The sequence below is a fragment of the Xyrauchen texanus genome, chromosome 31 (assembly GCF_025860055.1).
Source record: "Xyrauchen texanus isolate HMW12.3.18 chromosome 31, RBS_HiC_50CHRs, whole genome shotgun sequence".
Lineage (NCBI taxonomy): Eukaryota > Metazoa > Chordata > Actinopteri > Cypriniformes > Catostomidae > Xyrauchen > Xyrauchen texanus.
The window spans coordinates 19181449-19203779 of record NC_068306.1 but is presented as its reverse complement, the minus strand read 5'-3'; the positions used below and the strand labels follow the sequence as shown (position 1 = coordinate 19203779).

The 22331-nt window shown below is 40.0% G+C and overlaps 3 protein-coding genes across 3 annotated transcripts in view; 2 read left to right on the top strand and 1 right to left on the bottom strand.

Annotated features, from left to right (window-relative positions):
* Positions 1 to 720: 720 nt before the first annotated feature.
* On the top strand, positions 721 to 12601 carry LOC127624882 (uncharacterized). The gene is made up of 6 exons (XM_052099835.1): positions 721 to 790; positions 1104 to 1287; positions 2371 to 2467; positions 2708 to 2852; positions 9382 to 9543; positions 10053 to 12601. Exons 1-6 carry the CDS (start codon positions 721 to 723, stop codon positions 10190 to 10192), a joined length of 798 nt encoding a protein of 265 aa, XP_051955795.1. The 3' UTR covers positions 10193 to 12601.
* LOC127624549 (pre-mRNA-splicing factor RBM22) lies at positions 12241 to 19805 on the bottom strand. Its single transcript, XM_052099321.1, has 11 exons — positions 19743 to 19805; positions 19308 to 19361; positions 19156 to 19185; positions 18917 to 19049; positions 16965 to 17065; positions 16588 to 16760; positions 15362 to 15562; positions 13932 to 14096; positions 13740 to 13828; positions 13272 to 13400; positions 12241 to 13169 (listed from the first exon to the last, which is right to left on the bottom strand). Exons 1-11 carry the CDS (start codon positions 19794 to 19796, stop codon positions 13021 to 13023), a joined length of 1278 nt encoding a protein of 425 aa, XP_051955281.1. The 5' UTR covers positions 19797 to 19805; the 3' UTR covers positions 12241 to 13020.
* Positions 19806 to 21958: 2153 nt separating this feature from the next.
* LOC127625089 (bifunctional heparan sulfate N-deacetylase/N-sulfotransferase 1-like) overlaps positions 21959 to 22331 on the top strand; it is a 132927-nt gene continuing 132554 nt past the window's right edge. The window contains exon 1 of the mRNA XM_052100155.1: positions 21959 to 22160. The gene's annotated coding sequence lies outside the window, so the exon portion shown is untranslated. The remainder of the gene's footprint in view (positions 22161 to 22331) is intronic.

The window sequence follows — 22331 nt, the reverse complement described above, 5'->3', positions numbered from 1 at the left end:
TTCTTCAGTGTTGTCACATGAAAAGATATAATCAAATATTTACAAAAATCTGAGGGGTGTACTCACTTTTGTGAGATACTGTATATACCTTGTTTATTAAAAAAATTAAAAGAGCATAAATGGCACTTACAGTGAGGCACTAATAATGGAAGTGAATGGAGCCAGTTCATAAACATAAAAATACACACTTTCAAAATGATAGCCACAAGATATAAACATTGTACATGTAATACATATAACATGATTTCAGTGTGAGAAAATCGCTCAGTGACCTACTCTGTGTAAAGTTATTTCCAATATTACAACTTCCTTTTTCATCAAGTCCCTTCTCAGCCCCCTAACATCCTCTCAGAAGAGGCTGAACCTGGGAGGCAGACAGACTTAGGCATGACTTAGAGTCCAGCTTTCCTCTCGGTTCAGTAGTGTACATGCTACGTGTTTTAACCAGTGGATGAAACGTTTATCAGTCTGGATGCTGAAGCTCCTGTGCTAATCCAAACCCATAAATTACATGCTTCACTCACTATATAAAAAAAACAATTTGAGAGCAATGGCAGATGTGTGAGACATCTGCCAAAACAGTCATCAAAGTGAAAACAGAGCCAAATTTCACTTTCTGCGCTGCCGTTTCTCAACTGCTTTGACACCGTGCCCGAAACAGTGGGGGAATTTGCAATATAATATGACAGCGGGAGACTAAATGCTTTCCTCTGGGAGATCATGGCTCATTCATGCCTGATTGGAAGAGAGCTGAACCTTCTAAATGTTCCAGAACAAACAGCAGGCTTAGGTTACACCCAGATGCCTGTGTCAAATTAAATGATTTAATCACACAAAAACTTGTGTTAGGTTCATGCACGGAGAGTCAAGACACTGGCAGAGAATATTAGACATGCCTTTGATGATGTTCATTATGAATGATCACTAAGTATTATAGAGAACTCTTGTCAATGAAAACGTTTACAAGAATTGCATGTAATGGCTAGTTTATAGTGTTGTAATTAGTGCTATATAACACATTCATGTAAAAATGTATAGCAGTCCTGTGATTATTATAAAAATGTATATCAATGCGTGCATGCATGTGTCGATATGTTAATAAGCATGTCTGGATCTGGGGAAGAAGGTCATTGTTCCTCAAGGCCTAATGATGGAGGAGCTCAAACTGTTGTCCAACAAAGTATCTAGAATGTTTCAGGAAAAACTTAAAAGATTGGAGATGTTCATTTTGGAAAATTGTGTGTGTGTTTGTGATGTTTCACTAAAATATAATACCTTGCTCCTCTGAAACTACTTTCCTTTGAGGTAGATTATGTGCTACAATATATTTAATGAAAATTAAATAAGTAAACTATATTTAATTGAATTATGTTCTCGTTTTTTTGTTTTTTTTTATTACCAAAATTAGAGTTAAAATATTTTTTTTAATCTAGGTAACAAAACTTACTTATGCTGTGAAGTGTATCATTTTGTTTGATTAATTTCAAAAGAAAAGATTATTGAGTGAATCCTACTCAATGCAAATAGGTAGTTTTAAATTTAGAAGCATTTCCTTTCTAAACATACCAGATGAAACAGGATTGATCTTGTTTTCCTGCTTGGGACCTCTAAACAAATTTTTGTATTTTATTAAAATTTGATTGATACTTTTTTAATTCTAAGCATTGTTGTATTTATTTAAAAATACTGCTTGTAAGCAAGTAGTGTAATATTTTGACAGTGTAGGCCACGCAGGGTATTTATTAAAACAAACCAATAGCTATATAGCTAAAATAGTTAAATAGCTATTTTATTGTTTTATGCTTGTAAAGCATCTTTTCTAAACTCTGCTGATGCTTATTAATACGATCAAATAATGATAGATTTGAAAGAGAATGAGCATTAATATTGTGATATGTTGAAATGGTCTCCAAATGTTCACTGCAAACTTACATTTAGCTCTGGTTCCATTTTGGTATGAAACGGACAAACAAATTACACAAGTAAAAAGAGATTGCGAATGCCATTTCATTTTGACTGTTGTGGAAAAGTCATTTTCATTATGATCTGTTTCTTTTTCATAATTTCTTATGTTTTCAATAAACTGTAAATTGCTTACTGTAACTGAACCAAACGTGTTCAAATGTCACAAGGTTGAACTGATTGAGACTAGCATGCTTAAAAAACGTCTAGGTTACTGTCGTAACCCCCGTTCCCTGATGGAGGGAATGAGAAGTTGTGTCAATGTAGAGACACTAGGGGTCACTCTTGGGAGCCCCAAACACCTCTGATGTTTTAAGAAAAGTTCAATGAAAATTGGAGAGTGGAATTTGCATGCCATTCCCCCGGACATATGGGTATAAAAGGAGCTGGTGTGCACCACTCATTCAGGTTTGTGCAGAAGAGCCGAAACCCGGCCATTACAGCGGGTAGTTCAGTGTTGTGGCAGGAGGGACACAACTTCTGGTTCCCTCTATCAGGGTACAGGGTACGACAGTAACCTAGACGTTCCCTATCTGTCACTCACTCAACATTGTGTTGATGTAGTGACACTAGGGGTCCCGGTGCAGTTGCCGGCTGGGCCCCAGCATGCCAAGTAACAGGTGCACCGGCCCCATCGTAACCTTCCCAACGCCCCCTGCACATCATATGGATTCGGCCATTTCTTCTCCCGGAGAAAGAACTCGCATGATTCCAGCTGGGGCCAAACGTGTTTGCATCGCGGTAGGTGTCCTTTGAAAAAGACACAGCGGAGACCACACCCTTCCCGGGCAATTGTGTGGAAATATGTCACATGGTCTTACCGAGTCTTGTCATGGCGACCGGTGGAAGTGGGGACGCTGTGAAGACACGGGTCTACCATCAGGGAGACCGTACTGTGGAAGATTACATCATATGGAGTTACCGACAGGGAATTAACGCATATGGAGCACCTATCCCAGTACAGGGGCTGACTTAAACAAGGGCATACTGACACAAATACTGGGCCTGTCGTCAAAATCGTCCACTGAATTTGCTTGCCGCAGATGCTAGTGGAGGAATTCAGGGTTCACCAATCCTGGGAACTCAGGAAGGCCGTATTCAAGGAGAGGGCTTTCAGCTCAAATTACTCGAAAGGCACTCTCTGTAGGCCCAGCAGGGCCAAAGATAGGTCCCATGAGGGAACGAGGTGCGGCCTGGGAGGATTCAACATGCTGGCACCTCTAAGGGACTAATGATTAGATCATGCTTCCCCAAATACTTACCATCTACTGCGTCGTGGTGTGCCGCTATAGCGGCTACATACATCTTTAAGGTGGAGGGGGACAGCCACCTCTCCAACAGAAAGGAAATCACTGACCCGACTACACATCTCTGTGGGTCTTCGCCTCAGGAAGAACACCAATTCGCAAATAGGCACCACTTCAAAGCATACAGGTGCCTGGTAGAAGGGGCCCTGGACTGAGTGTTAATGTCTACCGCCACTCAGATCTTTCTCATCCCATCCAATGGCCAGACATGGAGGTTCCAGAGGTCTGGTCGTGGTTGCCAGATCGTGCCTTGTCCCTGAGAAAGAAGGTCTTTGCTCAGGGGAATTTGCCAGGGAGGGGCTGTCACGAGGAGCTTGACTTCTGAGAACCAAGTCCGGGTGGGCCAATAGGGTGCTACCAACAAGATATGTTCCTCATCCATCCTGACCTTGCACAACTTCTGTGCAAGTAGGCTCACTGGGGGAAACGCATACTTGCCCAGACCCCGGGGCCAGCTGTGCACCAGTGCATCCGTGCCGAGGGGGGCCTTGGACAGGGAACACCACAGCGGGCAATGGGAGGATTCCCGGGAGGCAAATAGGTCTACCTGTGCCTCGCCGAATCGACTTCAAATCAGCCGGACCACCTGGGGTGGAGCCTACACTCTTCCCTGAGCGCCACCTGCCGTGACGGCGCATCCGCTGTGCAATTGAGTTTGCCGGGGATATGAGTGTCCCGCAGCGACTTGAGCCGCTGCTGGCTCCAGAGGAGGAGATGGCGGGCGAGTTGTGACATGCGGAGTGAGCACAAACCGCCTTGGCGGTTTATGTATGCTACAATCACCGTGTTGATGGATAAATGGCCGAAGCCTCCACAGGGCTAGCAGTACCGTGAGCAACTCAAGGCAGTTGATGTGCCACCACAGACAAGAGCCTGTCCAGGAACCTGCGGCTGCATGCCCACTGAAAACGCCACCCCAGCTGGACTTGGAGGCATCTGTCATGATGACGACTAGCCTGGAGACCTGCTCTAGGGGAACGCCTGCCCGTAGAAACCCCAGGTCCCTCCAAGGGCTGAACAAGCACTGGCAGTTCGGCATGATAGCCATGTGATGCGTGCCGTGGCACCATGCCCGTCTTGGGACTCGAGTCTGAAGCCAGTGCTGAAGCGGTCTGAAATTGTTTCAGTGGGAACGCTGTTCTCCCCCTGAATGCCTTCATGCAATTCAGCACCGACTGAGCGTGCTCTTTTGTGAGACGTGCGGTTATAGCAACCGAGTCCAACTCCACCCCAAAAAAAGAGATGCTCTGCGTCGGGGTGAGCTTGATCTTTTCCCAGTTGACCTGAAGCCCCAATCGGCTGATGTGGGTGAAAACCAGGTCCCTGTGTGCACACAACAGATCTCGAGAGTGAGCTAGGATCAGCCAGTCACTGAGATCATTGAGGATAAAGACGCCCACTTCCCTTAGCGGGGCATAGGCTGCCTCTGCTACCTTCGTGAAGATGCAAGGCGACAGGGACAGACCGAAGGGGAGGACCTTATACTCGTATGCCTGACCCTCGAAGGCAAACTTTTTTGTACTCAAGATGGCGCCGAGTATGGCTGCTGCGTTGCGAGCAGACAACTCCGACACAACACTGCAGTTTATTGTTTGTTTTGTTTACAGTTTTTCTTTCATTTGGACATTGGTTCTGCAATTACACACCGAAAACCGGACTTCAAATTCCTCATTGCCGACTCAGTGTATGTTTTATGATCAACAAATCATGATGTGATCAGAGGAACGTACATTTTATCAAGTCTTTCTACTCACCTGATCTGGAATATCTCATGCTTATGTGTCGACCATTCTGGCTACCGAGGGAATTCACAGCGGTCATTATCACAGCTGTGTACATCCCCCCACAAGCCGACACAGAACCGGGCACTCAAGGAACTGTATGGGAGCATAAGTGAGCAGGAAACCACACACCCTGAGGCCGCGTTCATTGTTACTGGGGACTTTAACAAAGCCAATTTTAACGCACCAAAATACCACCAACACATCAGCTTCAAGGGGACCGGGTTTTGGACCATTGCTATTCTCCTTTCTGGGATGGCTACAAATCCCTCCCACCATTTGGCAAATCAGACCACTTTTCCGTTCTGCTTCTACCCGCTTACAGGTAGAAACTGAAACAGGAAGCACCCACCCTCAGAATGATCCACTGCTGGTCGAACCAATCAGACTCTATGCTACAAGACTGTTTTGATCACGCAGACTTAATGCACGGACCTCCGCTTTTAATTTCGGGAATGCAGAGGAGCATAAATAAGCCAGTTATGCCCTCCTTAACTCTATCAGAGCAGCTAAACGCCAGTACAGTCACAAAATTGAAGGACAGTTTAACACCACTGACTCTAGAAGTATGTGGCAGGGAATAAACATCATCACAGACTACAAAGGGAATAAAAACTCCACCATGAACACCGCTGCCTCTCTCCCGGATGAGCTTAATACATTTTCTGCTCGTTTCGAGGACAATAACACCACCCTCGCAGAGAGAGCACTCGCAGCCGACGCTACAGATGATGGTTCACTCTTCGTCTCTGTTATGGATGTAACCCGATCCTTCAAATGGGTGACCATCCGCAAAGCCGCGGGTCCAGACAGCATTCCGGGCCGCGTCATCAGAGCATGCGCAAGCCAATTGGCTGGTGTTTTTACAGACATTTTCAACCTGTCCCTCTCCCTGTCTGTAGTCCCCACATGCTTCAAAACTTTCACCATTGTGCCTGTACAAAAGCAATCAAAAATAACTTGTTTAAATGACTGGCATCCTGTTGCTCTGACCCCCATCATCAGCAAATACTTTGAGAGGCTAATCAGAGATCACATCTGCTCTGTGCTGCCTACCTCTCTGGACCCATTGCAGTTTACCAACCACAACAACCACTCCACTGATGATGCCATTGCATCTACAATACACCCTGCTCTCTCCCACCTGGAAAAAAGGTACACATATGTGAGAATGCTGTTTGTAGACTACAGCTCAGCATTCAACACCATAGTGCCCTCCAAGCTTTATGTGAACCTCCGGGCTTGCTGTGCAGCTGGATGCTGGACTTCCTGTCAGGCAGACGTCAGATGGTTAGAATGGGCAGCAACATCTCCTCATCAATGACCCTCAACACTGGAGCCCAGCAGGGCTGTGTTCTCAGCCCACTCCGGTATTCCCTCTGCACACATGACTGTGTGGCAATACATAGCTCCAATGCCATCATTAAGTTTGCTGATGATACGACGTTGGTAAGTCTGATCACTGACAATGATGAAACAGCCTACAGAGAGGAGGTGCACACTCTGACACGCTGGTGTCAGGAGCACAACCTCTCCCTCAACGTCTGTAAAACCAAGGAGCTTGTAGTGGACTTCAGGAAGACAGAGAATACAGCCTCATCACCATTAATGGAACACCAGTGGAGAGAGTCAGCAGCTTCAAGTTCCTCTGTGTCCACATTACTGAGGAACTCACATGGTCCATCCACACTGAGGCCGTTGTGAAGAAGGCTCACCAGCGACTCTTCTTCCTAAAACGGCTGAGGAAGTTTGGAATGAACCACCACATCCTCACATGGTTCTACACCAGTACTGTAGAGAGCATCCTGACTGGCTGCATCACTGCCTGGTACGGCAATAGCACCACTCACAACCTCAAAGCCCTGCAAAGGGTGGTGCGAACTGCCAGACACATCATCGGAGGTGAGCTTCCCTCCCTCCAGGACATATATAACAGGCGGTGTGTGAAAAAAAGCTCAGAGGATCATCAGAGACTCCAGCCACCCGAGTCATGGGCTGCTCTCACTGCTACCATCAGGCAGGCGGTATCGCCTGCCTGATGAAAAAAGTGAGGCAGAGAATAGTGTCTTGTCAGAAGGCACAGCCAAAGGATAAAAAACATAATATTATAGGATATACTGAGGAAGACTAGTGTGGATGAAGATGTGTATTTTCTAAAAGGAACATGTTCATGTAAGGTGACGGAAAATCTGAGGCTCTGTCATGTAAGATTCTGTTGAAAAAGTATTCTGTATTTTGGAACTGACCTAGTAGCTCGTTGAGGTATGCTTTGGTGTTTGTGAATAAAGATTTTCTTTGCTTAAGCTTTACCATTTGAGTGGCCTGATTCAATGTATAGGTGAAATTCCACCACACTTTATAGCGGTACACCATAATATCAGCTGAACTAAAACAAAGTTTAATAAAGCAAATCTACCAGGCAGGTTCGTGTCTAGGGGGAGGCTGGGGGAGGCAGTGCCTCCCCTGAGAATTTGAGAAATAATCTGTCCATCTGATCAGAGGTGGCGGCAGCCGATTTTGCCGGGGCTTCAGCCCCGAATGTTTTGAGTGTAGCCCCGAATGTATTTTGAATAGTTGACTGACAAATATGAAACCGGACAAAAGCCTATGTAAACCCCCGAAATCATAAGTTGCCTTATTTCATTGTGCTTTGGCTTTGCACATGCTGCATACAGCCTGTAAAAATAGACATAGGCATAATCTAGCCTATAGAATAAGTTCCTTTGCTGTCGGTAGCCTATGGGCAACTCCGTTTCTTCCTCTCTGTTGAATATGCAGCATGCAGGGGAGGAGCTTGCACAGTCGTTGACATCAACTAACGTTACTTAGTGGCGAGTTAACGGCAATTAGCAGGAAAGACAGCAAAAATTAAGCAAATGAGGCTTTGGGGATTTTTCCGAAAGAAGTCAGTGGGTAAGAATTCACATTTGTTTTTGTCCTTAAAGTCTGAAGATCATCATCTAGCTGGCTTTCACCCACAGTAGGCTAAACCTCAAGAGTTGCAGCCTCTAACCTCCTTATTTAAATTGATGCAGCTTGGTAGCTCCGAGGTAACGCAGTCGCCTGTCACGCCAGAGACCGCGGTTCGAGCCCTGTAAAAAGTGTACTTTTCTTGTTTATCAGGTTTGTTTTCGCCAAGGATAACCAATAAGCATTAACATAAAATGTATGTGTGACTTGTTTCGTGATATTAGTTTGTAGGAAATATACACTTTGATTTGATTAAAGGGTTTTGTAGAGTGTAGCAAAGAGGAGCAGCAGCAGCAGCTGTGCCAGAATCAGGCATGGAAACCGGTAACAATTAATCAGTCACTTTACTTTAGAGAAAGTTAAAAGTGAAACATTGTTTATCCCAATGATCCTAATGATCATAATGAAAGGATTTTGACAGATGAATTATTCTCATAGAGATGATGAGAATTATATACAGTTCGATGCCATGGTGTGTCAATGAACTTAGACTGAAGTCATTCATGTATTGCTTTAACTTAGGATCTTATACATCATTTTGACTATTTATGTCAAAAAATATAAATTATTTATATTCAATATTTTTTTTTACCTCACTTTACTCACTATAATATAACTCTTTTGTGATGACTTTATGGTAATGTACATGAAAATTCAAGAATCATGATAGATATTAGGGCAGTCCCACTGATCTGCTCTTCCCAATACATTTTCTTCAATGGTATTGGTCTACACTTTGACATATGTAGCACTTGATGAATTAGTTGTTTGAAGCTGATTTGCAATAAGTTATGTGCTGTATCTGTTCTTTTGCATCACAGATGATTCAGGGAGGAGAGAGGATGTTGGGGATAGTACTAGAGTGGAAGATTTAGGAACTGTAGAAACAGGCCCAGCCAGAGCAAAACTCAAAGAATACCCTCTCACTAGCTTTGGACTACGTGGAAGTGGTTGCTAGTGTGAAAATAAAATTGTCTGGGCTAAGCCCCGGATGTCCTTCAATGCTGGAAACGCCTCTGCATCTGATGATAAATTACAATTTAAAAGTGGATTGTTTTGTGCATATTTTTCCATCGCTAGCAGATGACTGAGGTCTGACACAACACAAATCAGTTTAAGCCCTATAGTCTAATAGGGGCCCTGTGCCTATCTCTGGGATAAAGATATGCACTAAAACAGATTGTGTGTAGCATAGCTTAATTTTGCACCAATTTTTTCAATTGTTTATGTTGCCCCCCCAAACAAGCCAAATGCCCCCCAAACATGATATCCTGGTAACCCCTCTGCTACCAGGATATCAAGTAGCTGTTGATCAAGTCAAAAGATTAATTTATAATGGATGATGTTTTAACACTGCACAGCTCTTAGACTAACCTCTTCAAGGCCAGAACACCACAAAAGAGGACATGGAAGAGAGCACCTCACTTCTGAAGTCTACATCCCACAGCCTGGAAAGAACACCCTGGTCACCACACTCAAACACACAGTAGCGAAGAAAAGAAACCCAAGTTTGCTTGCACCAGGTAAATGTGTGATAATGTGTGTTATACAGAGATCTTATATACTGTAAAGGAAATCCCAATAACGCTAAATCCATAATTAGTTATGGATATGGATATTTAATAGATTTAAGAAATAATTAATCTAAGTAAACTCTGTCATAATTTACTCACTCTCATTAAGTTCAAAACCTTTATGATTTTCCTCCTGCTGAACACAAAAGGAAGATTTTGATAAACATCAGTCCATCTTTTCAACACAATGGCAAAATATAGCGATTCACTTTTTTTTTATGGCAAAAGTACCATAAAAGTAGTCCATGCAACTCATGCATCATATTCCAAGACTTCTGAAGATATTCAATAGATTCTGGTGAGGAATAACTCGAAATATGTTATTTTATTTGTGAAAATCTTGACGTCCGTTGTGTTTTCATGAGTGCTATGAGAGAAGCTTGTTTGCAGTGGTTTGAGTTGTTGTTTAGTACTGCTTTTGTCCCCTAAAAGCATATGGGAAAGTCATTCAGATCCAGGTTACGGTAGGCCTTTGAGAGAGGTTCCTCCTGAGAAGTTCAATGTCACCGAGATCCCAAAGTCTTATCAATCACCCTGGGAGAAAGAGCCCATTGAAAGCAGGATGCTACTGGCTAATATCAGCGTTCTGCCTGCCTGAGCAACCTTACAAACTCACCCATGTACAAAAATACTGCACCCACAGATCTGTGGCCTACCAGTTAGCACACATCCTCTAGACATGTTAAGTTCAAGTCTAGCTTCAATTTAGAAACAACATGAATGAATGGTAACACAGCTGATGAAACAATATACAATTTCTGCACCACTAGCGTCATCAAACAGAATTGCAAAATGAATGTTTTTAAACACATTTCCTCAAGACTCCCCCCATCTGCTATTGGTCGAACAAACATTTAATCCCACTACCCATGTACACAATTAGTTGAACCTGTGTTGCTGTGCTGGGGGATGCTCAAATGTGAGTTGCTTTTTTTTTTTAAAGTTGTTTCTTCAAATTAAGATGGGCTCGAATGAAGTATCTGACAATCAAAAATTACACACTTAATCTTTAAACCAATTAACGCCTCTTTGCATGTCTGGCACAGGAATTCTACCTACTATAAACTGCCAGTTTTAAGGTTAGGCCTTAACGTGGAATTTGCGGCTTAGGTTATAAAACCCTCGCTCTTATCCCGGCTTATGTATCAGTGTGTGGGGGAACAAAACAAGACAGACAGTTCCACTTAACAATTATGTAAATTCAGACTTTTCTTTGGCAATGAAATGGAACAAAATAAATAAAAAAACAATCATTATCATTCTATACAGAACTGCTATGCTGTTTGGTGGGACAGCAAGAACTGTGAGGACTCTGCCACTACCTGGCTTTGAGTAGCTGCAAGCTCACACCAAGCCAATATGTGAGGGATAAACAGCCTGAGCTATTAATTTAAAGGACTAGTTCACCCAAAAATGAAAATTCTCTCATAGTTTACTCACCCTCATGCATCACAGATGTGTATGAGTTTCTTTCATCTGCTGAACTCAGAGAAAGATTTTTGAAGAATTTCTCAGCTCTTTTGAATTTCTCAGCTCTTACAATGCAAGAGAATGGTTGCCAAAATTTTAAGGCTCCAAAAATCACATCAGCATATAAGTAATTCATAAAATTCCAGTGGTTAAATTAATATCTTCAGAAGCTATATTGATAGGTGAGGTAACTTTCACATTCTTCTTGTTTTTCGTGAATCGATTTCTTCATGCATACCGCCCCCTGCTGTGCAGGTAGAAGATTTTCAAGCAAAAAAAAGGACTTGCACATTGATCTGTTTCTCACCCACACCTATTATAACCCTTCCGAAAATATGGGTTTAAACACTGGAGTCAAAACAAGTAAAGAAAAGGCAGTCAGTCACACCTGGGATGGCACTAGGGTGAGTATTGATAAGAGAATCTTAATTTTTGGGTGAACTATCCCTTTAAGGTGCGAACTGAGCCATTGTGAACAATCAAATGGCAAATAATGTTAAAGTTAATATACAGCTCTGGAAAAAAAAATTAAGAGGCCACTGCAAAATTATTGGTTTCTCTGGATGTACTATTGATAGGTATGTGTTTGAATAAAAATGAAAATGTTTGTTTTTCTATAAAGTACTGACAACATTTCTCCCAAATAAAACTACTGTCATTTAGAGCAAATTATTGCATCTTCTTTGATAGTTTGACCAGTTGTAATTTTCTGCAGTGTTTTCAGACCTTGAATAATGCAAAGAAAACTAGTTCATATTCATTTATAAAAAACACAATACTAATGATTTAACTTGGGAAGAGTTCAGAAATCAATATTTGTGGAATAACCCTGATTTTCAATCACAGCTTTAATGCATCTTGCTTGCTCTTTACCAGTCTTTCACATTGCTGTTGGTTGACTTTATGCCATTCCTGGTGCAAAAATGTAAGCAGCTAAGCTTTGTTTAATGCCTTGTGGCCATCCATTTTCCTCTTTTATAAATATCTTTTTTGATATTTTGACCAGTTGTCATTTTCTGAAAATAATCTAAATTACAATATTTTTATTTGGAATTTGTTTGAAATGATAATTAAACACATATAATTATGATAATTTTGCAGTGGTCTCTTAATTTTTTATTTCCAGAGCCAAATATTGTCTTTTAACATGCTATGACACTGTTATGTACTGTTTACTTGCTTACAAATAATAATTACTTAATTATGCCACAATTCAAAATGTGAATTGGATTTAATGTAACCACAAACCAGACAGCTGTACATTAGGAAAAAAAAGACAGTTTAGGGCTGCGTTTCCCAAAAGAATTGCAAGCTTAAGTTTCTTTGATTCTATATTTCTACGATCTACTTAAGACTATATTGCTTAGGAAACACAGCCCAGGACAACACGTTGTTCTTTATATTTATAAAAGCAGATACATGCTAAAACATACAAGGATGGACACTGGTGCAGAATGCTAAATGAACCTTGGAATATTTCAGAGGTTTAGGACAATAAAGTGTCAAAAACTGAAATTAAGCATTCAGACTGGTGAAATGGCCAATCGTGCCCCCACGTGGTTATTGTTGGTCACTGCAACCAATTATTCTGTCATTTGGCCCTATAAAACGGATTCCAGAAATGAAAAACATCCACGTTTCATATTATAAAAAAACTAAATACACAAAATCCTGTGCCAAGTCGGCAAGCTTCATCCAAATTTTAAGATGACAAAAACCATCATGGGTTGTTTCAAAAGCATAAACTACATTGAAAATAAATCTCATGGTTTAAATTTCAAGATGCTGTTCCCCCCATTGTCTGGAACATTTCCACATTCCATCTTACTAAATTACTTTGCCAACAAATGATTGCCAGATATAAACAGACTTAACAAAAAAAGGGTAATGGTGATATCAATCCGGGATCAGTTGTTTAGCATTCAACACCGAACAGTGGGTAGCTGTATGACTTATTTAAGGGCCTCCAAGGCGACTTGCATGGGCACCCATCCGCTGAGGATCCTGGGATGGGTAGTGGACCTGTCCAGGGGGCCTCATGGCCATTGGAGGGGGCATGGGTGGGGCCATGTGATCCATGGCATGGAACATAGGAGGACCAAAACCTGGAGAGAACAGAAGGGACATTTAATGGTATATGAACGCTTCACCTTATGTTATAGAAGAGCAAACAAGTGACAGGAGGAAGTGAATGGGGTGAGACTGACCAGGTGGTGGAGGCATGGCAACCCCAGGTGGAGGAGGCAGTCCCATGTTTATGACAGGAGAGCTTGTGGGACCCAGGTTAAAGTAGTTGGCTGGCGAGTCCTCATCAGACACAGGTGGTGGGGGCAGAGCTATTAGAAAGAAAAAAAGAAAAATCACATGCTGCTCTACATAACACTATGTACAATGGCCCCAAAACGTTTTTGAACACTTAAGCCAAAATTAATACGTATTAATATAGTAGCAAAACAAAACGTCAAACCAAATGGTATCTGCAAACAAATGATGCTACACTGTTTAAACAGCAGAAAAGCTTTAATGAACAAGATACAAATGGTTAACAGAGTATCTGTGAACACAACAAAAGCATCTGTGAACAAGCCTCTAAAAGAAAGATCCACTTCACAAATCCATATTTTTTTACTTAAGCATTATGGTGAGTACATGTTGAACTAAGCTATGTTTTTTACCTCCAGGGAGACCTGGCACTGGCTCCAGCCTGATTCCACTCTCCGTTACCCCATCGTTCTCTCTCTCTTTGCCTCGGGATGCCTGTGACCTGAACCACACATTGAGACATTCAGTAGTCAGCTCAGAAGGGAACCATATATGAACCTTTCTGAATTTCAGGTTTCTTATGTACTGTATATTCAGTCACTAACCTGCCCCATTTAACATTAAGGCGCCGTCCATTGATGATGAGTTTGTTAAAGGATTTCTCTGCTGCGGTCTCTGCAGCCTGCCGTGTGGCAAACTGGATGAAAGCACACTGCTGCCTTTGAACAATGGTGATGGTACGAATCTCTCCAAACTGGTAGAAGTGATTCCTACAGAGAAAAACAAAAGGCAATTTGGAACCTGAAACAGTTAGGCATTAGGCCTCTTCCATCAGATAATGACATAATGCTAGTGGAAACTATGGCTTTGTTTACAATGATCTGATTTGCGTTTAAAAGTCCAATCTTTCAAACTTACTGCTTGCAAGTAATGAAATCAGATTTCTCCAGACAGTGTTGTCAATATTTGGTACATCAACACTGTTCCCATAGTAATGGCATAAAGGGATAGTTCACCCAAAAATGAAAATCATTTCATACTCTCATAATTTACCAACCCTTATGCCATCCCAGAAGTGAATGACTTTATCTGCTACTCAAATTAAGGTTTTTACAAGAATATTTCAGCTCTGTAGGTCCATATGCAAGCTCAAAAAAATTACATAAATCAGCATAAAAATAATCCACAAGACTCAAGTTGTTTAATCAATGTCTTCAGAAGTGTTATGATAGGTGTGGGTGAGAAATAGATCACTTTCACATTCTTCATATGTTTTTGTTGATTCACATTCTTCATGCATACCACCCCCCTACTGGACAATTTCAAGCAAAAAAGGACTTAAATATTTATCACCCACAACTATAAAATCACTTCTGAAAATAAGGATTAAAACACTGGAGTCATATGGATAACTTTTATGATGCCTTTATGTGCTTTTTTATACATACACTGACTGAGCACATTATTAGGAACACTATACTAATACTGGGTAGGGACTCCCTGTGTTCTCAAAACCGCCTCAATTCTTAATGGAATGGATTCCACAAGATGTTGGAAACATTCCTTTGAAATTCTAGTCCATGTTGACCTTATTGCATCATGCGATTCCTGCAGAATTGTCAGCTGCGCATTCATGCAAATCTCTTGTTCTACCAGATCCCAAAGGTGTTCTATTGGATTAAGATCCGGTGACTGGGTGGCCGCTGAAGAAAAGTGATCTCACTGTCATGTTAATGCATTGCACTGCACTGCTGCCACACAAATGGTTGATTAGATTATCGCATGAGTAAATAGGTGAACAGGTGCTCATCATAAAGTGCTCAGTGAGTGTATATTATGTGTGTTTAAAACCACATATGGATGTAGTTTGGTTCTTCATGAGTTTTTTTGCTGTTCAAATAATAAACCAAGTTAGATACACCTATTGCCTGTCTGAACAAATTTGTTCAGATTCTTTTAATAATATGACAACAGTTCTGTTTAACTATTTTCTTTTAATCAAGTTTCATGCATAGATGATCTGTAGTGCACCAACCTGAGCTCAGAGTCTGTAACGTTTTCTCCTAGCCCCCCGATATAGAGTGTGGTGATGGTCTTGTCCTCGGGAAGATCCAGTCTGGGCATGGTGGTGGCCCGTTTAAGGAGTTTATCAGCCACAGGATCATTGACACCATAGAAACGGTCCTTAATGTTCTGGTCAGCCAATGGGTCATCTGGATCAGTGGGCTTCTCATGCCTGTGATGTTAAAGTAATTACATTCTTCCACAAGGCATGCTTGTAAATGTAATCATAATTAATGATTGCTCATACATAAATCAGCATTTCAGCGCATTTGATTAAAAACGCCACTATAAAAATATATGAGGTTTATCAAGCAAGCAATCAGATACATCAGCCACAACATTAAAACTGATTGTTGTTGCTAGATGGGCTGGTTTGAGTATTTCTGTAACTGCTGATCTCCTGGGATTTTCATGTACAACAGTCTGTACTATTTACTCAGAATGAAGAAAAAAAAAAACATCCAGTGAGCGGCAGTTCTGCGGATGGAAATGCCTTTTTGATAAGAGGTCAACAGTGAATGGCCAGACTCTTTCAAACTGACAAAGTCTACGGTAACTCAGATAACCGCTCTGTAAAATTGTGGTGAGAATTTCAGAATGCTATTTTGAGATGAGTGTTGGCGCTGTTTTGGCGGCACGAGGGGGGCCTACTCAATATTAGGCAGGTGGTTTTAATGTTGTGGCTGATCGGTGTACAAGGAATAAAATCGAAACGATAAAAACACAGATTGTTACAACACGATCTAGAGTGAAATGCAGGGTTCCCACTCTTTTTGACCAATGGATTTCCAAGACCTTTCCAATCGCTTGTCATCAGTGGATAAGGAATTTAAAAAAAAAAACATTTGATTCGGACAATTCACAAATGATTAATTCAGTTGTAAAGCTGTTCGACCAATTAGCTGAAAAGATCCTACTCAAAAACAGAATTCCCTCACAAATCGGACATCACCATACCTTGCGAGCAAGTTTTAATCAACACAAGAGGAACGTCTAACCAATTAAATATTTTAGAGTAGAATATAACTATATATATATACATTCACTACAGATATTTTCATTCATTTCCCGGCCTGGAAAGTAATTTTATATTTGTATATATATTTTAAAGGTTTTCCATGACTGTGGAATCCCAGTAAATTGTGAATTCTGGGACATAATTCTAAATAGAAAGTAGACTTTGGAAGTGTTACTCACCTGTACGGACACTCTTCCCCTCTCTTGCATTCTCCTTTCACCCAGAACGAGCAGATGTGTGGTCTGTTCCTCTTGTAGTACGGTGTGGTGCGAGCCAATTTTAGCAGCATATCACTGCTGCTCGGTGCCTTACCGAGCAGCCCAACAGGTCTTGTACCATCAGAATTGGCGATCTATACACCAAAACATAGTTTATTTGACTCGTAGATACTTGTTTCTATTTATTGTGTAGTATATGTATTTACAATACTGTGTAATTCAGTAAAGGTTTTTTGATGCACAATAGAAATATATATATATATATATATATATATATATATATATATATATATATATATATAAAACATGAATAAATGTTTAATATGCAGACACATTACCTCTCTCTCCATATTCTGAGTGTAATACTCCTTATTGACATCTGATCTTGGTACTTCATCTTTAACGGACAGCCCTGTGTCTCGAACCTGAATAGGCAAACCTGTGCAAAGTACATAAAAGATTTGATGAAAAATACAATTTTCTTAGTCAAGTAACATCTCATTACAAAAACTATCACCTGAATCCCCCAAGAATGCTAGAATTGCATAAAATTGTCAGTTTTTACAGTTTTAAAACTGCTTGTTGGATACATTTCTAGCTAAAATTGCACAATATACAGTACATTGATATTACATTCATAATATCAATATCTGTGTGATAAATTTGAAGTCAGAAGTTTACTTACTAAGGTTGAAATCATTCAAACTCATTTTTATCCACTCCACAGATTTCATATTAGCAACCTATAGTTTTGGCAAGTCATTTAGGAGACCTAATTTGTGCATGACACAAGCAATTTTTTCAACAATTGTTTATTAGATTGTTTCACTTTTAATTGACTACATCACAATACCAGTGGGTCAGACATATACACACACAAGTTAACTTTGCCTTTAAGCAGCTTGGAAAATTCCAGAAAATTATGTCAAGCCTTAAGGCCTCTTTGCTTGGCAACATGGGAAAATTAAAATCAAAAGAAAGACAACAGAAAAAAAAATGTGGACCTCCACAAGTCTGGTTCATCCTTGGAAACAATTTCCAAATGACTGAAGGTACCACGTTCATCTGTAAAAACAATAGTGTGCATGTATAAACACCATGGGACCTTACAGCCATCATACCAGTCAGGAAGGAGACACATTCTGTCTCCTAGAGATGAATGTAGTTTGATACAAAAAGTGCAAATCAATCCCAGAACAACAGCAAAGGACCTTTTGAAGATGCTGGAGGAAACAGGTAGACAAGTATCTATATCCACATTAAAAGAGATCCTATATCATCATAACCAGAAAGGCTGCTCAGCAAGGAAAAAGCCAAAACCACAATAAAAAAAAGCCAGCCGACAGTTTGCATGGGGACAAAGATCTTACTTTTTGAAGAAATGTCCACTGGTCTAATGAAACAAAAATGTTACTGTTTGGCCATAATGACCATCGTTATGTTTGGAGGAAAACGGGTGAGACTTGCAAGCTGAAGGACACCATCCCAACCCTGAAGCATATGGGTGGCAGCATCATGTGCTTTGCTGCAGGAGGGACAGGTGCACTTCACAAAATAGATGGCATCATGAGGAAGGAAAATCATGAGGATATATTGACGCAATATCTCAATACATCAGCCAGGAAGTTAAAGCTCTGTCACAAATGGATCTTCCAAATGGACAACGACCCCAAGCATACTTCCAAAGTTGTGGCAAAATGGATTAAGGACAACAAAGTCAAGGTATTGGAGAGGCCATCACAAAGCCCTTACCCTCAATCAGATACAGAATTTGTGGGCAGAACTGAAAAAGTATGTGCGAGCAAGGAGGGCTACAAAACTGACTCCGTTACACCAGTTCTGTCGGGAGGAATGGGCCAAAATTCCAGCTACTTATTGTGAGAAGCTTGTGGAAGGCTACCAAATATGTTTGACCCAAGTTAAACAATTTAAAGGCAATGCTTCCAAATACTAACAAAATGTATGTAAACTTCTGACCCACTGGGAATGTAATGAAAGAAATAAAAGCTGAAATAAATAATTCTCTCTACTATTATTCTGATATTTCAAATTCTTGAAAAAAGCAGTGATCCCAACTGACCTAAGACCGGGAATATTTTCTACGATTAAACGTCAGGAATTGTGTAAAACGGAGTTTAAATGTATTTGGCTAAGGTATATGTGAACTTCTGACTTGAACTGTATCCATCAACGTCAATCGCCATTGCAATTTCACTTACAGGTATTCAGAGTATGCTAACAAATTAGGACGTTACAAGCAAAGTTCTAAAACATAAAAGTACTTCATTACCATATTCCAGATCCAAAAGGCAGGTTTGACAGACATTCTTCATTTTACTGCAGGTCTGACACACTTCTGTCTTCTTAAAGCGCATCCTGACGCCAGGACACCAGCGAAACACTGTGAAGGGACGTGCACAGATCTAGAAGACGTGAAACATGCAAAGATTCAAATAACACACTGCTGGACAGCACTCTCAGAGTGTAGACTAAAAGAAATGGGGTGTCGATTTTCATGAGCAGCAGTACCTTGCACTCCTTGCCAAATTTCTCTTTGGTCTGTTGAAAGAAACAGATTTACAAGGTCAAAGTTAGGTACATTATGGCACAAATGAAGAAATACAGCTTTGGTATAGTTAATAATAAATGTACGAAATCTGAGAAAACCCTGCTACTCTCACCATACGGATGTAGGGGTTTTCGCCCAAGCATGTTTGACAGAGGATGGGGAAATCCTGTTTAAATAAAGCAACAGGTTGAAAGTTACAGTATAAGCATATGAACAAAATAATCAAAATCATGCGACAAACTAACGATGTCAGTTATAGTACAACAGAAATAAAGCGAGTGATTGGGAAGAGGACTGGTCCCGTTACTGTGTCTCTACATATTTGCATAACTGATTGATTAGCTTTTTGCATGTTTATATAAAATAATTTTGACTATTGATTAGATTAGTTTAAAATGCTATAAACGGTTTTTACTAGCCATGAGCTAAGGTAATGTAGAAAACTTCAAATGTAAATAATTTTATTTTGGGAATTTAGACAAAAAACCTCACAAAATTTTAAATAATAAATCTTGAAATACTAAAATAGAGAACGTTTTATACTTACTGAGTCTTCCCAATTTTGCCTGTTGTAAGTGTTGGATCCTAAAGACGTCGCCATTTCTACCAGCTAACGCGAACGGAAGTTTTTTTTTTTTTTTTTTTAACGGAAGTGGTTTTACCCACAACGCTTCTGTACGGGGTAGACAAATCAAACAGCGCAACCTGCTGTTGTGGAGTGGTGAAGGCTTAAAATTAATTATGTGATTTTTCATTGAACGTTAAATGTTTTATGAAAAAGCAGCATAAATGAAAACAATAGTCAGGGTTTTCAACAGGTCTCACTGCTTTACTGAAATAATTTAGCAATTCTTTATGTATAAAATAAATCAAAATGTGGTTTCTTTTCTGACATGTCATCAGGTTAAATAATGAATTCCCATAAATAATGGGAATTGGCTGCACAGCTGCATTAATTTGGCTTGTGGTTTATTTGTATTATTGCAGATTAAAGATCCACAGCAGTCTGACCTCACATTTTGTGAGCACAGACTCAGAGTTCAGCTTATGAAAATGAAATCACAATGCCAATTTTGATGGTGGGAGATAAAGATTAAACTATATACAGTACTGTGCAAAAGTCTTAGGCACATAAGATGTTTCACAAAAGCATTTGACTTAAGATGGTTATTTATTTCTTCAGCTTTAGTGTTTCAATAGGAAATATGAATGTTAAACTCCCAAACATTACTTTTGCATATAGAAATTATTAGAATAGAAGAACAGGGATTCCTGCAACAAATGTCATGGCCCCTACAGAGCCCCACTGAGCATTGTGTCTGTCTGAGATTACATAAAGAGACAGAAGCAATTGAGACAGCCTAAACAGATGGAAGAACTGTGGCGAATTCTCCAAGAAGCTTGGAAAATCCTATCTGCCAACATCCAAGAAAAACTGTATCCAGGTGTACCTAGGAGAACTGGTGCTGTTTTAAAGGCAGGTGGTCACACCGAATATTGATTTCGCTTTTTTGGAATTTGGATGACAGTAAGTGATATTTGAAAACTATTTATGTCATTATTTTTGAAGATATCTTCACGATGCAATTTTTTTAACAGGCGGTGCCTTAAAAGTTTTCTGTTCTTGATTATCTTTTTTATATAACTGCCTATTTTAATGAGTGCAGAATGACTCCTGAAAACTCATGGACATTCCCATGCACCATCAGTGTCAAAGAGCAGAGAGCATTGAAAACTATGTGATGTAAAACACAGCTGCTTCTAAATAAAGAGTGACTGAGATTATGTAGACATGCATGTAGACATATATATATATATTTTTTTTATTTTTATTTATTTATTTTTTTTACTATATATGCCCACTTTAACTTCAACATTGTTCTTCTTTTGTTTTGGGGGATTTGCATTCTATGCGCACATCACCACATGCTGGGCAGGGATGCAAATATTCTCACTCACACCAACCATAACATGTGGGTTAATTTTATGCTGCCTTTATGTGCATTTTGAAGCTTCGAAGTTTTGGTCACCTTTAGAAGATATTCTTCTAAATGATCTTAATTTGTGTTCTTCAGAAGAAAGAAAGGCACACACATCTGGGTTGGCATGAGGGTGAGTAAATAATGAGAGCATTTTAATTTTGGATGTACTGTTCCTTTAAGAAGCATTAATATTTGAGAGAAATGTGTGGGTATGCTTACTATAATAACTTTGCTCTCTGCTTACTACAGTATACCTAAGGAAAAACTTTCTTCAAGGTGCATAGTTTTTAAATATAATAATATACTATTATCGTACTAATACTACAATTATTGCAATGACAAATCAAATTAATTTATACCTTTTGTTTATTTTAGCTCACTTACATTTTATTAAATCATTGTTTATATATATATATATATATATATATATATATATATATATATATATATATATATATATATATATATATATATATATTCTGTACAATTAAAGAAAAAATAAATCAAACGCCTCACATCTATGTATAGAAGTAAAACTAGCTACTAATAGACACAGTGAAAAATGAAATTAGTAGGTTTGGGCAATATAATATATGTATTCTGTATACATGGACTAAAAGACAACGTATATCAATGCGGATAAGGATAACACTAATGAATATTTCTGATGTTATCCATAAAAAATAAAATAAATTGGAGCCCACTAGCAGTCAGTCTGTGCACTGCAGTCTTTGAGCAGCTGCCTGTAGAGAAGAGCGAGTCTAGTGTGTGTCTGTGAGCGTGAGGATAGTCATCCAGCTAGGCTTGAGTTCGGTTGGATTCGACCCAGCAGAGACACACCACTCACTCTGCGTATTGCGACGCCTCGATTCTCTTTAAACGAGAAGGTTTACTATCAGCCTGCAAACACCCTATGCTTGAATTAACATATCTGGATTCAGGATTCCCTACTGCAACTGCCTCTGAGGGCAGATATTAACTTGGTGAGTGAATCTTTCTTTGAATTCAGAACCAGCTAACTTGCTAACAGCGGCAGCAACTGGAGACAGCTGGCCAAACAATATACATAAGCAGCATGTAATATACGACTTTAAACGTTATGTTGTTTAGTTTTTTTTATTTCGTTCGCAGTCCTGTAGTTTGTCCAGGTTAGC

Coding starts and splice junctions, on each gene's coding strand:
- LOC127624882 (XM_052099835.1), top strand. CDS start 721: ATGGCTCATTCATGCCTGATTGGAAGAGAGCTGAACCTTCTAAATGTT. Junction 2,468..2,707: donor TCCCTCTATCAGGGTACAGG/GTACGACAGTAA, acceptor GCATCGCGGTAG/GTGTCCTTTGAAAAAGACAC. Junction 2,853..9,381: donor GGTCTACCATCAGGGAGACC/GTACTGTGGAAG, acceptor AACACTGCACAG/CTCTTAGACTAACCTCTTCA.
- LOC127624549 (XM_052099321.1), bottom strand. CDS start 19,796: ATGGCGACGTCTTTAGGATCCAACACTTACAACAGGCAAAATTGGGAA. Junction 19,362..19,742: donor GGCAAAATTGGGAAGACTCA/GTAAGTATAAAA, acceptor TTATTTAAACAG/GATTTCCCCATCCTCTGTCA. Junction 16,761..16,964: donor CTCAGAATATGGAGAGAGAG/GTAATGTGTCTG, acceptor TTTGGTGTATAG/ATCGCCAATTCTGATGGTAC.